The following is a 14651-nucleotide window of genomic DNA, read 5'->3' on the forward strand; positions in this document are numbered from 1 at the left end:
CCCCGGCGTGTGCCCATACAGTAGTTTTCTCCCACATATGGGGTATCAGCGTACTCAGGACAAATTGGACAACAACTTTTGGGGTCCAATTTCTCCTGGTACCCTTGGGAAAATAAAAAAAATTGGTGACTAAAAGATCATGTTTGTGGAAAAAATACGATTTTTTTTATTTTCACGCCCGGGCGTTATAAACTTCTGTGAAGCACTGGGGGGTTCAAAGTGCTCACCACACATCTAGATAAGTTCCTTGGGAGGTCTAGTTTCCAAAATGGTGTCATATGTGGGGGTTTTCACTGTTTTGGTACATCAGGGGTTTTCCAATCGCGACATGGTGTCCGATCTCAATTCCAGCCAAAAAAGTCAAATGGCGCTGCTTCCCTTTGAGCTCTGCCATGTGCCCAAATAGTCGTTTATACCCACATATGGGGTATCAGTGTACTCAGGACAAATTGCACAATAACTTTTAGAGTCCTGTTACCCTTGGGAAAATAAAAATTGGGGTTGAAAGATCATTTTTGTGGAAAAAATATGATTTTTTTTAATTGTACCGCTGTACGTTATAAACTTCTGTGAAGCCCTTGTGGGTTCAAAGTTCTCACCACATATCTAGATAAGTTCTTGGGGGGGTCTAGTTTCCAAAATGGGGTCACTTGTGGGGGGTTTCCACTGTTTAGGTACATCAGGGGCTCTCCAAACGTGACACGGCGCCCGATCTGAATTCCAGCCAATTTTGCATTGAAAAAGTCAAACGGCGCTCCTTCCCTTCTGAGGTCTGCCATGCGCCGAAACAGTGGTTCCCCCCCACATATCAGGTATCGGCGTACTCAGGACAAACTGCACAATAGCTTTTGCGTCCAATTTCTCCTGTTACCCTTGGTGAAATAAAAAAATTGAACCTGAAGTATTTTTTTTGTGAAAAAAAGTTAAATGTTCATTATTTTTTTTTTTTTTTTAAATATTCAAAAAAAATTCCTGTGACGCACCTGAAGGGTTAATAAACTTCTTGAATGTGGTTTTGAGCACCTTAAGGGGTGCAGTTTTTAGAATGGTGTCACTTTTAGGTATTTTTCTATCATATAGACCCCTCAAAGTGGCTTCAAATGTGACGTGGTCCATAAAAATAAAATTGTGTTGCAAAAATGAGAAATCGCTGGTCAACTTTTAACCCTTATAACTTCCTAACCAAAAAAAATTTTGGTTCCAAAATTGTGCTGATGTAAAGTAAACATGTGGGAAATGTTACTTATCAAGTTTTTTGTGTGCCATATCTCTGTGATTTAAGGGCATAAAAATTCAAAGTTGGAAAATTGCGAAATTTTCAAAATTTTTGCCAAATTTCGTTTTTTTTTTTCACAAATAAATGCAAGTTATATGGATGAAATTTTACCACTAACATGTCACAAGAAAACAATGTCAGAATCACCGGGATCCATGGAAGCATTTCAGAGTTATTACCTCATAAAGGGACAGTGGTCAGAATTGTAAAAATTGGCCCGGGAGTTAACGTGCAAACCACCCTTGGTAGTGAATGGGGTTAACGGAGTGAAGGGGGCGACGGTTCCTTTCTACGGCCTGCTCTCCCCCGAACCAAAAACAGGCAAGCGCGTGGAGTAGCCCTTCACGTACACTTTCCTGCGACGAATGGGGCTGATTCCTCTGACGATGGTTCCCTTATGGTCGGTACTCCACGGATACGAAGGCAAGCGCAACGGGACATGGCACAGGAGTGCATGGAGCAGACTTGAACAGCGCTTTTGCAAATGCCCTGAATCAGCCCCAGAGCTCTCCGTCCCCCTACCCAGAGGGTGGATCGATTGTGCAATTGTAAAACCTCCTCCAGCTCTGCTACATCGCCTGGAGAATGAGACTGAAGAACCCTTGACAGCGACAACCTGACTGAGCACAGGAGTGGAGGTATGGGGTCGGGTCCTTGTGGCCCGGATAAGCGCTGACTTAGCCGGTACACTGGTGCCCGGTTGCGACTCCCGGCCGGCGCTTACCGTGTGGAGGCCAGAAATTTAGCCCCTGGCTTTTCCGGCCTGCTAGGCCGCAATTTGAAAAGCGCCGCTCGTGCTATCGTCACCGCTCCCTCCTCTTGGCGCCTCTCATTCCAAACGAGATGCGCAATTCTAATCTCGGGGGCCATGTCTGTTACCTCTAATGCAGTTAACCCTTTCAGGAGCAGCCGAATTCCGGGTGACGCCACAGGGCCACCGTTTTCCTCCCACGGGACATAACACAGGACCGTGGGTAAGCTGCATCTGCCCTCAGATTAAAGCATTAACCCTTTCACGGCACATTCCCTGCAGCTGCAGACAGACTCTGCCGTTAACCCTTTCTGGAGCGCTATGCCTCACTCACAGGAGGCTTAACGGGCCGCTAAGATGCACACTGCGCTTTCCTACTGTGTGTACTATCTGCAAGTCGGCCTTACCACAGCGAGCATGACTCTCCAGTGCTCAAGTTAATCCATTATGCACGGACCGTGACCCGGCCTGCGCCCGAACCGCGCCCCGACCTGCTCCAGCGCCCCTCGCAGCCGCTGCTCACTGGCCTCCTGCTTCTGGTACCCCTGAGTGGGCTTTGCCCCTGTCACGGTCGGTGGAGCCTCTGACCAAGGCTATATTTCCCCTCCGGGAGGACTGTCTCTGCCAAAGCGGGCTCATGCCGCGTCCCCTAGTCGCGTTCGCGCCTCAGCATCAGCGACTCCTGTCTCTCACTCGCCCTCTGCTGAGGTTCACAGCGAGCATAACTCTGATTTTGTATCTGTCACGTCAGCCCCTAAGAATCCCCCAACTGATCAAGAGTTGTTTGATTCTCTTATAGATTCAGTCAACAGGATTCCGAGGTTGAATGAGGAAAATATTCCCGCTCCAGCACGCCTCATTTAAGGAATAAGCGTGTGCGCTGGTTATTTACCAGCCGTCCAGTATCATAGGGATCAGCCATAAGTGGTTCACTGGGCAAAAGTTTAACTCTGGTTAAATACCCTTTTGATCCAGACCTAATGAAGGATCGATTACAGATCCTTCCGGTGGACCCTCCTGTACCGCGTCTTGCTTCCACAACGCGCCTATCTGTTTCTGAGGGTTCCACTGTCAGAAACCCCCCTCCGATCATCAAATTGACTACCTTGCCCGTACAATTTTTTTGGATGCTTCAGGAACGGCGTTTGTCCCAGCCTTGACCGCAGTTTAGGTCACTAAGGTATGGCTGCTTGGGCAGAAGTCCTGATTACTGCCTTCCATGGCATCAATCTTCCTCCGGAGACAACCTCTGTCGCCAGCCAGATGATTCACGCAGCGAACTTTGTAGTAGACGCTTCTTTTCAGGCCGCCAATTGCGCGGCTCATACTGCCGCTAATGCGATCTCCATTAGAAGAGCCCCAGGGCTCTGCGGCTGGTGGGCGGATGCCACATCTAAAAGTTTGTTGACTTTTCCCTCCTTTTCAAGCGGGTCATCTTTTTGGAGAGAGACTGGACCAGCTCATTTCTGATACTACTGGTGGAGAAGACGAGTAAATTCCTTCCTCAACAGAGGGCTGTTCAGCCGTTTTCGCTCTAACAGCCGACGTGTTTCGATTTTCTCGCAACAATTCTAGTTGGACCTCCTCTACCTTCTCTTCCGGATCAGGTCTGTCCCCGCGTGGAGACAGAGGCTCCCAGATCTCATACAGATCTAACCGTTCTTGGAAACCCAGGCCTGGGCTTTCTGGATCTAGGGGAGCCAGATCTCATAGATCTACCTAATGACGACAAATGGGTCAGGAAGCTGGTATTCTTCGGATATAATATACAATTCTCCCCCCCCCCCTCCAACTTGAGTTTTCCTTTCCTCTTCCTCCAAGAGAAAGACAAGAGCCTTCCTTTGGGCTGTTCAGCCTCTTCTAAGGGACGGAGTCATCATTCCGGTCCCCCTTCATGAAGGGTTCAGGAGATTTTATTCAGTCCTTTTGTGGTTCTAAAAGAGGACGGGTCCATGCAACCCATCTCTGGATCTCAATTGTTAATCACCTTGTCACGGTACGGCGATTCCAAATGGAAACTCTGATCAGTTGTCGCTTCCATGGAAAAGGGACAGTTCCTAGCATCCATCGATGTCAAGAACGCTTGCCTTCACATTCCGATCTGCCCGTCCCTCCAGTAGTTCCTGCATTTTGCAACTCACGAGGAACACTTCCAGTTCGTGGCCTTGCCCTTCAGACTCACCACCGCTCCCAGGGTCTTTACCAAGGTCATGGCGGCTGTCATGCCCCTTCTTCCCCTCGGGGATTGGTACTGTTACCGTATCTGGACGACCTGCTCACCAAGGGTCCGTCTCTTCCAGTCTGCAAGGAATCTGTGGATAACCGTAAATACTCTTTCCCGCCTAGGGCGGAAGATAGACTGCGAAAAGTCTCTCCCAGGACCGGCTCACACTTCCTGCGGATTCACCACTCTCCCTCCAGGAGAGACCCAAGCCTTACAACAAGCAGAGCGGCCTCTTTCTCGACCAGTTTCTCTCTCCATTCGTTTCAGTATGAGAGTTCTTGGAAGGATGGTGGCAGCGATGGAAGCAGTTTCATTTGCACAGTTCCACCTCCGTCCCTTACAACATGCATTGTTGTTAGCTTGGGACGAGAACCCGTTCTCGCGGGACAGGCAAGCCGCCAGGGAGTAGACACCGAGGTCCTCCCTGAATCAAGGGAGGTCTTTATCCACAGTAAAATGGTTGGTAGTTACCTCCGACACAAGTGTCCTCAGTTGGGGTGCGGTCTCTAGCTCCGCCATAGTTCCGGCTCCTGTACATCTTATTCCCACCCACCCCCCCCCCTCTTCCCTTGTTTCCGAGGATCAGAGTGAAGGTAGTGCCAGTGATCCTAGTCGCGCCAGACTGACCGCGCTGAGCATGGTATGCAGAACTAATACAACTAGTCGCCGACGTCTCCTGGCGCCTTTCATATCATATGGATCTACTCTCGCAGGGCCCGATTTACCACCAGAACTCCGGGGTCCTGTCTTTGACGGCGTGGCCATTTGAATCCTGGTTTTTAGCTCAGGCTGGTTTCCCTCATGATGACTTCCACCATGATTAGTACCAGGAAGCCTGTGTCCATGCGCATCTATCATCACACCTAGACAACCTTCTTTTTTTTGTGGTGCAAGGTTCATGGTCTATCACCTCCGGTATTTTCCATTCTGGCCATATTGGAATTCCTTCAATCCGGATTAATATCAGGCCTTGCGCTTAGCTCGCTCAACGGCAAAATTTCGGCCTTGTCAGTGCTTTTCCAACACAAATTGCCACCAAGCTTCAGCTCAAGACGTTCATTCAGGGAGTTTCCCATGTGGCATCTCCTTATAGAAGACCATTTGACTCATGGGGCCTTAACCCAGTTCTCGGGGCCTTTCAGGAGGTTCCTTTTCGAACTGCTGCAGGAGGTGTCTCTGACCGTCCTCTCTTGGAAGGTGGTCTCTCTAGTGGCAACTACGTCAATCAGACGAGTTTTGGAATTGGCAGCCTTTTCCTGCCGTTCTCCGTTTCTGAATTTTCATCAGGAAAAGGTAGTTCTCAGGACGTTTCCGTCCTTCCTCTTGCCATCTCAACGGGGAAATTAGTTTGCCTTCCCTTTGTTCCAGCGCTAGTCCATCGCATTGAGAAGGCCCTCCACACCCTGGATGTGGTTAGGGTGCTGAGACGGTACATCTCGCGGATGGCTCCTTTCCACCAGTCAGATGCCCTGTTCATACTTCAGACGGGCATAGGAAGGGTCTAGCCAGTTTGATTCGCTTGGCGATTCGGGTATCCTACCGTGTCAGGAACGCGCCTGTCCCAGCGGGGATTAAGGCGCGCTCTACCCGGTCAGTGAGCGCCTCTTCGATCTTTCGGCACCAGGCCTCGGCAGAACAGGTCTGCAAGGCTGCAACTTTTGTCCAGTCTGCATACTTTTACAAAAAGTTACCAAATTCATTCTCAGGCCTCTCCGCAAGGCTGCGACTTAATCCAGCTTGCGTATCTTTACAAACAGTGCCTAATTCATTATCAGGCTTCTGCGGATGCAGCTCTCGGCAGACGCTGCCTGCAATCGGCAGTACCACGGTGTTCACTCAGTGGTACATGGGGTTTTAGCATATATATATGCTCCCCACCCAGGGACTGCTTTAGGACGTCCCACGGTCTGTGTCCCCCAATGAGGCGTAGGAGAAATAGGGATTTTTGTGTACTCACCGTAAAATCCTTTTCTCCGAGCCAGTCATTGGAGGACACAGCATCCACCCTTTTTAGCCTATTGGCTCACTGTAGCATTCTTAGACGTTGATATTGTTATGGTTATTGTTAACTGTTTATGCTCCTACTGCTTTTTTCACCGACCTGGAGAATCTCAGCCAGCGAGAGGGTGTATGCTGCAGGGGAGGAGCTAACTTTTTTTTTTCTGGTTTACTTAGTGTCCTCTTAGTGGCCAGCAGCATAACACCCACGATCTCTGTGTCCCCCAATGATTGGCTCGGAGAAAAGGATTTTACAGTAAGTACACAAATCCCTTTTTTTTTTTTTTTTTTTTTTTTCCTTCACACAGACGTGATTTTGGATAATTTCATTTTATTTTTTTCTCAATAAAAAAAAAAAAAAAAAAAACGCATATGTTCCCACGGTCAGTAAACGCTGCAGGTTGAACGCTGCGTACATCTGCAGCAGCCAGATGTTACAGCATAGTGAATGCAATTTGAAGAAATCCCATCTCCACTATGCGTGCTGTGGCACCCACGGCTTCCCTGCTTATACGCACATGTGGAGCGTCTTTCCAGACCGCAGCATGTCAATTTATCTTGCGGAGACACTCGCAAGATAAATATCCCAGTACAATCGAGGGAGAACACCTATGACTGACACGGTCACTGGCCAGGAAAAATTTGATGTGCATGTAACAGACAAATGATACAATGTGGGCTATACAGTATGCAGGTAGTAAAAAGCTTTCATATTGAAAAAGTATGGAATATATGTTAAAGGCGTTGACTTTTTTGGCACATAAAAGGGAGAGGTACATATGGACTGCAGTTGTTCTTTAACACCATGTCTATATTTCATTTTAAAGGGATTTTCTTTAAACATGGCAGTTCCTAAGTCATCCTCTTTTACTATTGTTGTCTTCGGCAATTCTAGGCATGTCAGAAAGAGAAAGGCAAGTGATGAAAAAGCTGAAGGAAGTGGTGGACAAACAAAGGGATGAAATAAGAGCCAAAGACCGAGAACTTGTTCTGAAGAATGAAGACGTAGAAGCTGTGAGTATTGGGACGATTTTTCATTTCATTTTCTTTTCTTTTTTATTTCAGATTTCTGTTTATTTAGTAAAATTATTCAGTCGTCTGTGTTAAATTTAGTCAATTCTGTGAAATACTCATTAATTGACATCTTGGACACATGAACTTAAGAGGTTTATTTTTGGGACTTGGTCTATCTAGTAATAATAAGTGTAAACGATTAAAATCTTGACTGAATAGTGAAACCTTTTACAATTCCTAAGTAAATCAAGTTTATTTCAATATTAACCTATTGACCATACTAATCTATAGCAATAGATTTGTCATTCTTTAAGAAGCTCCGCCTGATCAGCTGACATGTGCCCGGAACAGCTGCGGGTGGAATCACGATCTAACTGCGGCTGTTAACATGATGTTATATGCTGCTTTCAAACTCTGACAGCGGCATTTAACATGCATGCGCAGAAAGCGCGTCATTACCTCCTCCCATCGGCACCTGTGACAGGACCGCGGGTTGCCGATGGGTTGGCATGACAACCCGGGGTCAGCAGGAGACCCTTGTTGTTGTCATTGCTGGATTGCTATGAGTGCCGCCTGGTGGTCGGCGTTCATAGCAAGTTAGCATATCTGCTACATAGAGCAAGGCTGCATCCCAGCTCTATGTAGCGCAAGTGATCGCAGCTTCTAGTTTCCCATGGAGACTATTGAAGCAAGTAAAAAGCAAAATAAAAAAAAAATGTAAATATTAAAAAAATAAAGATATAAAAGTTCAAATCACCCCCCTTTCACCCCATTCAAAATAAAACAATAAAGTCAAACATACACATATTTGGTATCGCCGCTTTCAGAATTGCCCGGTCTATCAATATAAAAATAGAATTAATTCAATTGGTAAATGGCGTAGCGAGGAAAAAAATCAAAATGCCAGAATTACATTTTTTTTTTTTTTTTTTTGGGTCGCTGCAACATTGCAATAACGGGCGATCAAAAGGTTGTGTCAATATCATGTATCAATAAAAACATCAGATCAACGTGCAAAAAATAGCCATCACCCAGCCCCAGATCCTGAAAAATCAAGACACTACGAGTCTTGGAAAATGTCAAAAAAATTTTTTTTCACAATCTTTGGAAATTTTTTCCACCATTTAGATAGAAAAGAACCTAGACATGTTTGGTGTCTATGAACTTGTAACGACCTGGAGAATCATAATGGCTGGTCAGTTTTAGCATTTAGTGAACCTTGTAAAAAGCAAAACAAAAAACAGTTGTGGGATTGCACTTTGTTTGCAATTTCACTTCACTTGAAATTTTTTTCCCAGTCTCTAGTACACGACATGGTAAAACCAATGGTGTCGTTCAAAAGATGACTCTGGGAAGAAGGGAGCAAAAAATGAAAATGCAAAACCAAAAGTACCTCTGGTCATTAAGGGGTTAAGCTGTTGGTAATAAATGATTGTTGATATGTTTGAGTCTGTAAACCATGGGCTTTGGAGTGATTTTTTTTTTTCTTTTTGTTAATTGTTTGACACATAGTGTTAAGCTCCTGCACAAGCTGAAATAGCCTTGATATATAACATATTGGCTGCTTCTCCCTCCCTTAAGGGCCTGTCACACTAAGCGATATCGTTATAACGTCACTGGTTTTTGTGACGTAGCAGCGATTATTGCTAGCGATATCGGTATGTCTGATACTTGCCTCCGACCGGCTCCCCCGCTGGTTATCGCTGATCGCGCGAGAATATCCTGGGCCGTTTCTCGTCGTCAGCTTCCTGCTGGGCTTCCTGTGGCGCCGACGAGCGACGCGTGGACGCGGGCGGGAGGACGTCAGGATCGCCTCGTCTGACAGGTAAGTAGCGACTCCTGACCCCTGCTGTGTCGCTGGTGAGATCTGCCTGTGTGGCAGCTCACTAGCGACCACTTAGCGATGCACCAGCGATCCTGACCGAGTCATATCGCTGGTCGGGATCGCTGGTGCATCGCTAAGTGTGACAGTACCTTTAGTCCTTGTGCAAATTGCAAAAAGTGGCCCAAAAAGGTGACCTTTAAAAGGATGTGATCCACATACCAACTATCAAAGTTGTATCTCTTCTGGAGATTTGGTCTTTTTTGTAACCGCACTACATCATCAGTAGACCTAACATACGCCATGCTAAAATGTGTCTGTCATTACCTCTGAGAGTGCGGAGTAACAATGGACAATATTGTGATGGACCTCCCAAACAGTCCGTCATTATCCAGTAAACTCAGAACACATGATGTCTGTGTGAACAGAGCCGTGATGTCTACTTTATATGTTAAAATACTGAATTTTTTTTTTTTTATTATTGAAAGATTCCACAGAATAAAAAGCAGACATATGATGATACAGTATAAAGTCAAGATGATCCATATAATCAGTCTACAGTGATATAGCTATGACATAACACTTTCAATAATAAAGTAAACAAACAAAACAAATAAAACATGGCATTCAGCATAATATACCCTGCAAAGCATTGCACCTTCTACCCAACAGAGTGTTGAGCACACACCAGATCAACTTGTACTAAGCACATATTCTTAAAGGGAATCTGTCACCTAAATTTGGCGGGCTATTTAAATCACTTCAGTCCGGTCCGATGGGCGGTGTTTCCTATCCATTCCTCCTCCCCATCCTTGGCTACCATCCGCAATATTTTCTGGAATTGGAGTAGGTGTCCGCCATAGTCCACGCGTGCGCAATGCAATCTTGCCTCGCGCACGCGCAGTATGCTTTGCCCAACTGCGGGCAAAGCCTAAAAGCATTACTGCGCATGCGTTGGTTAACTATATCCCGGAACACAGTAAAATACAGATTCCCTTTAAGTCTATACAAATCATCACCTTCATAATCTGGAAAAGATATACATCAGGGACTGCAACACAAGATCACAGGAAACCATAACATTTGGAGCCAAGTGTGTTAAGGGTGAATTGCACCACTTTTCACAAATCTTATGAAACTTCTGGGGGCATCTTCTGTTTTTATATACGGTAATATATTTTCATAAGGAATTATGTTTACTAATTTTTTTCCATTGATTAATCGAAGGAGATTTCCCCCCCCCCCCCCCCCCCATCCACCTCAACGCTGTCACCTTCCTAGCTATAAATGGGATATTTCTTGGGGAAGTTCTATCATGGTGGACCCACATCTCTTCATCCACGGCACCCAGAACACACAACTCCGGACTACATTCGATTGGTATTCCAATTATCCGTGCTAATGTAGACATGACATCACTCCAATATCTTTTGTATTACCCTGCAGTTCCAAATAAGGTGCCAGAAATCCGCTCCCGATTCCCCATACCTATGACATTCATCAGTAGTATGTAATCTACTTTGGGTTGAATAAGATTGGTGAAGAACAAGTGGATCAGCTTGTTATTTGCAGCTGGTGATACCATTGTATATGCCTCTAGGGCATCCTGCCATTGGTCATCAGTGAGAGAGGGGATTAAATGCTGCCATTTACTTTCTACCGCGAGCTGAGTAGTTTCAATTTTAGAATTTAACAAAAAGGTATAAAGGGAGAAAATCACACCTGTGGGTCCTTGAGTTAATACTTCTATCAATGGGTATCTAGATATTCTCATTCTAGGAAATGGAAATTGGTACATTATGGCATGTCATAGCTGCAGATACCTATAATGCCGGTTTCACACGTCAGTGACAGTTAACAAATATATTAACTCTTGGCATATTAAAATAATGAATTTAGCTTCTCCTTTTTAAATGTGACTAGATTATACCAATCTAATGTGTTTCTGGGCCAACTACAGTTGCAGCAGCAGCAGAATCGCCTCATGAAGATTAATCATGACCTTCGACATCGCATTACAGTGGTAGAGGCACAGGGCAAATCCCTGATTGAGCAGAAAGTGGAGCTGGAGGCATATCTGCAAGCCAAGGAGCAGGAGTCTGGTAATATGAGGATGGAAATTGCTAAGCTGAGAGAGAGGTTGAAGGGAGAACCAGTGCAAAATGGTGATGAGAAAAAGGAACAGGTAGGTGACCTAAACTGAACGCTAAGTGGGTCGAGTTACTAGTTGTTAAATGGGTTGTCCACTAATTGGACAACCCCCTCATGTTTGGCCTTGTTAAAATACAAACCCCTATACATCTCCTCCCGTGCCGGTGCTGTTCCTGCGGTGTTGGCACTCTCGTTTCTGGGGGTCACATGAGCCCTGCACCCAATCAGCGCTGGCATCCCTGTCCCCACCATCAGACAAATAGACCATCAAGAGGAAGTCAGAGAGCAGGCGCAGGCCCAGCTTCCTGTTGATGTTATGTAACGGGCTGGGTGGTGGAACCACTGTGACAAAGCCCAAGTAAGACCTGGAGGGGCGTGACTAGGAGCCTCACCCAATCCAACCACTGACACACAGCAGCTAACGACACCGCAGTCTGTGGAGAGACAAAGGAGGTGATCCAGGTGCTACTTCAGGACTGATTTTTGGGTAGATGGCGGCTGACCCCCAAAGAGTGGACAGCTGGAATGGCCCAGGGGAATGTCCAACAGATGCAGACAGGCGGATAAGATGAGAGGAACCGCAGGTGCAGACAGGACAGTCTAACGTAGAGATAAGCACTGGCGGGTGCAACTGGCTCTGCTGCCGTCGAGGTGAGCACTGGCGGGTGCAGCTGGCTCTGCTGCCGTCGAGGTGAGCACTGGCGGGTGCAGCTGGCTCGGACACAAGTACAGGGACCTGAGAACTGGCAAGCGTGTTAGAAACAAACTCCATACATTGCACAGGCACCTCCATGTTGGAGGAGGCAGTGGTTTACATAGTAAGAGACCTCCAGCTATTGGCTGGAGACACTTTAGAGGAACGCTCGCGGCCCCTTTAAGAAAGAGGAAGTGTGTGCACGTGCGCACACTCTAAGCACAGTGCCTGGACACCTGCTAGGAGTGCACACACCCCAGGCAGCCGCAAACACTGAAGGAGCAGGACAGGAGCCTTGGCTTTGAGTACGCTGATGTCTCTGCAGAGAGAGAGGGACAGCAGGCAGAGAGGTGGGCACTAAATGTTAAATATAACCAATTTTGGCCATAGGGCTTGTGTGACCTATACCTCACATGAGCCTCGGGAACGGGGAACGCGAGTGCCGACACTGCTGGAAGAGCACTGAGGGTGAGTAAGTTGTTTTTTTTTAATGGGGCCAAACATGAGGAATAAATAATGGACAAGCACTTTAAAAGTATATTTTACTCTTCGCCACGACAGCACCCACTTGGAGAGAGGGATCCGCCCATAGGAACAGGAAACCTACAGAGATAAAAGAGGGCGGTCCAACTCTCCCCCTCAGTTGGTTTCCTGTTCCTAAACGGAACCGCAGGATACGCTACAGACTTACCTGGGCCAAGGAACCGCCTGTGCAGTATCTGCGAGAACGGCAGGGGTTCCGGCTTCAGAAGCAGCGACGGGGGAGTGCTGGAATCCGGCTCCCTCCTCGGCTGGCGGGAGCGGAGATGCAGAAACGCCGGTACCGGGTGGCACCGACCGGGAGTTCCTCTGCGTAGAACATGACACCGGCGGGGAATCCATTCCGGTCCATGTGGGGGCGCAGGAACCGGAGAGAAACGGCAACCTCCGGCGTTCCTATGGGGCTTCAGCGTCTAGGAGGACGCACATTCAGCAGCAGGAAGTGGTAAGAAGGAACTTCCGGGTTACCGGAGGTTCCTCGGCTCACAGCGCACGCGCAGCTGGGCGGCACCACAGAGTAAGAGGCGCTCCCCGCCCCCTCCAGGAAAAAAAAAAAAAAAATGAACGCCTGCAGAGCACGGGCAGCTGGAATCAGCGCTGAAGCGCTTGCTAATAGCCGCAAATAGGCGAACCTGGAGGGGGGAGGTACCAGGTATGAAGGAGCTTACAAAAGGCATGGGGCAAAGGAATTTGGCGTGCAATCATGTCTTCACCAAGGCAGGACACGCATCCCCAGGCAAGCGATACAGCAGCAGCCAAGGACCACGCAAGACGGGGTTCCTCGGACCGCAGCCACAGAAGCCACGCCAACAAGCCTCCTCCTCAGCCTCCTGAGCCGGTACCTACAGCTTCACTGGGTGAGTGGACGACGCTCTGCCTATTAAGCTGTTAAAATGTGTCTCTCTCTCTCTCTCTCTCTCTCTCTCTCTCTCTCTCTCTCTCTCTCTCTCTCTCTCTCTCTCTCTCTCTCTCTCTCTCTCTCTCTCTCTCTCTCTCTCTCTCTCTCTCTCTCTCTCTCTCTCGTAAAAGATGCATTAATGAAACGGCAAAACAGGCATCAACATCAGCCGTAGATATAAGGGCCATAATTAGGGAAGAACTTCCGGCCCTCTGATATCGAAACTACCAAACCAGCGGTTGTAGAAACCGATGAAGGCGAAGTAGTCTCAGATAGTTCCAACGCATCCACATCAGCATCCTCCTCAGATATGGAGGGCCGTTGCTGTTTTCCTTTAGATCATATGGATAATCTAGTTAAATCTGTGAGGAATACAATGGGATGCACAGACACAAAGGAGCCGCAAACGACTCGAGAAATCATGTTTGCAGGTCTGACAGACAAAAAGAGGAGAGTTTTTCCAGTTATTCCAGCAATAAGAGCGCTGGTTAAGAAAGAATGGGAGAGACAGGACCAGAGAGGGTATCTTCCCTCAACCTCAAAAAGAAGGTACCCCTTTGACGACGAAGAGTTGTCGACATGAGGTAAGGTCCCGAAGGTAGATGCGGCAGTGGCCTCCGCCTCAAAGCAAATGATCTTACCAGTGGAGGACACGGGCAGTTTAAAAGACCCACTTGACCGCAAAGCTGACGCCTCTTTGAAGAGGGCATGGGAAGCAGCTACCGGCAGATTTAAACCGGCAATAGCTAGTACTTGCACAGCTCGTTCTATGCTGGTCTGGATTGATCAACTAGACCAGCAAATAGACCAGAAGATCTCCAGAGACAAACTGCGAGCCGCCATACCACTAATCCGTGGCGCAGCAGCATATATAGCGGATGCTTCGGCTGATTCCTTACGTATGGCAGCCAGAACAGCGGGGTTGGCTAATAACGCCAGGCGTAGCCTGTGGCTTAAAAGCTGGAGAGGTGACACCCAGTCCAAAGCAAAGCTGTGTACCATTCCTTGCGAGGGTGAGTTCTTATTTGGAAGAGCCTTAGATGAAATCCTTACGAAGGCAAAAGAAAGGAAAAAAGGATTCCCTAACCCTCCAAACCAGACGGATCATTCCGGACGATAATCAACTTGAAGAAATTAAATTCCTTTAATAAATCATAAATTTAAGATGGAATCCATAAGATCCACGAAGCTCCTCTTCCCCAATTGTATGATGGCAGTCTTGGATCTGAAGGATGCTTATTATCATATTCCCATCCATTCCAGATATCAGAAATACCTCAGAG

The 14651-nt window shown here is 47.2% G+C and overlaps 1 protein-coding gene across 2 annotated transcripts in view; it reads left to right on the forward strand.

The window, feature by feature from the left end:
* The window catches only part of RILPL1 (Rab interacting lysosomal protein like 1), a 58234-nt gene that overhangs the window by 15568 nt on the left and 28015 nt on the right, over positions 1-14651 (forward strand). For both annotated transcript variants that reach the window (XM_073586106.1, XM_073586108.1), the window contains exons 3-4: positions 7145-7263; positions 11046-11270. In XM_073586106.1, the coding sequence (XP_073442207.1) occupies positions 7145-7263; positions 11046-11270 (344 nt within the window). The remainder of the gene's footprint in view (positions 1-7144; positions 7264-11045; positions 11271-14651) is intronic.

This window comes from Dendrobates tinctorius, unplaced genomic scaffold, assembly GCF_039654945.1.
Source record: "Dendrobates tinctorius isolate UK_male_01 unplaced genomic scaffold, ASM3965494v1 ptg000090l, whole genome shotgun sequence".
NCBI lineage: Eukaryota > Metazoa > Chordata > Amphibia > Anura > Dendrobatidae > Dendrobates > Dendrobates tinctorius.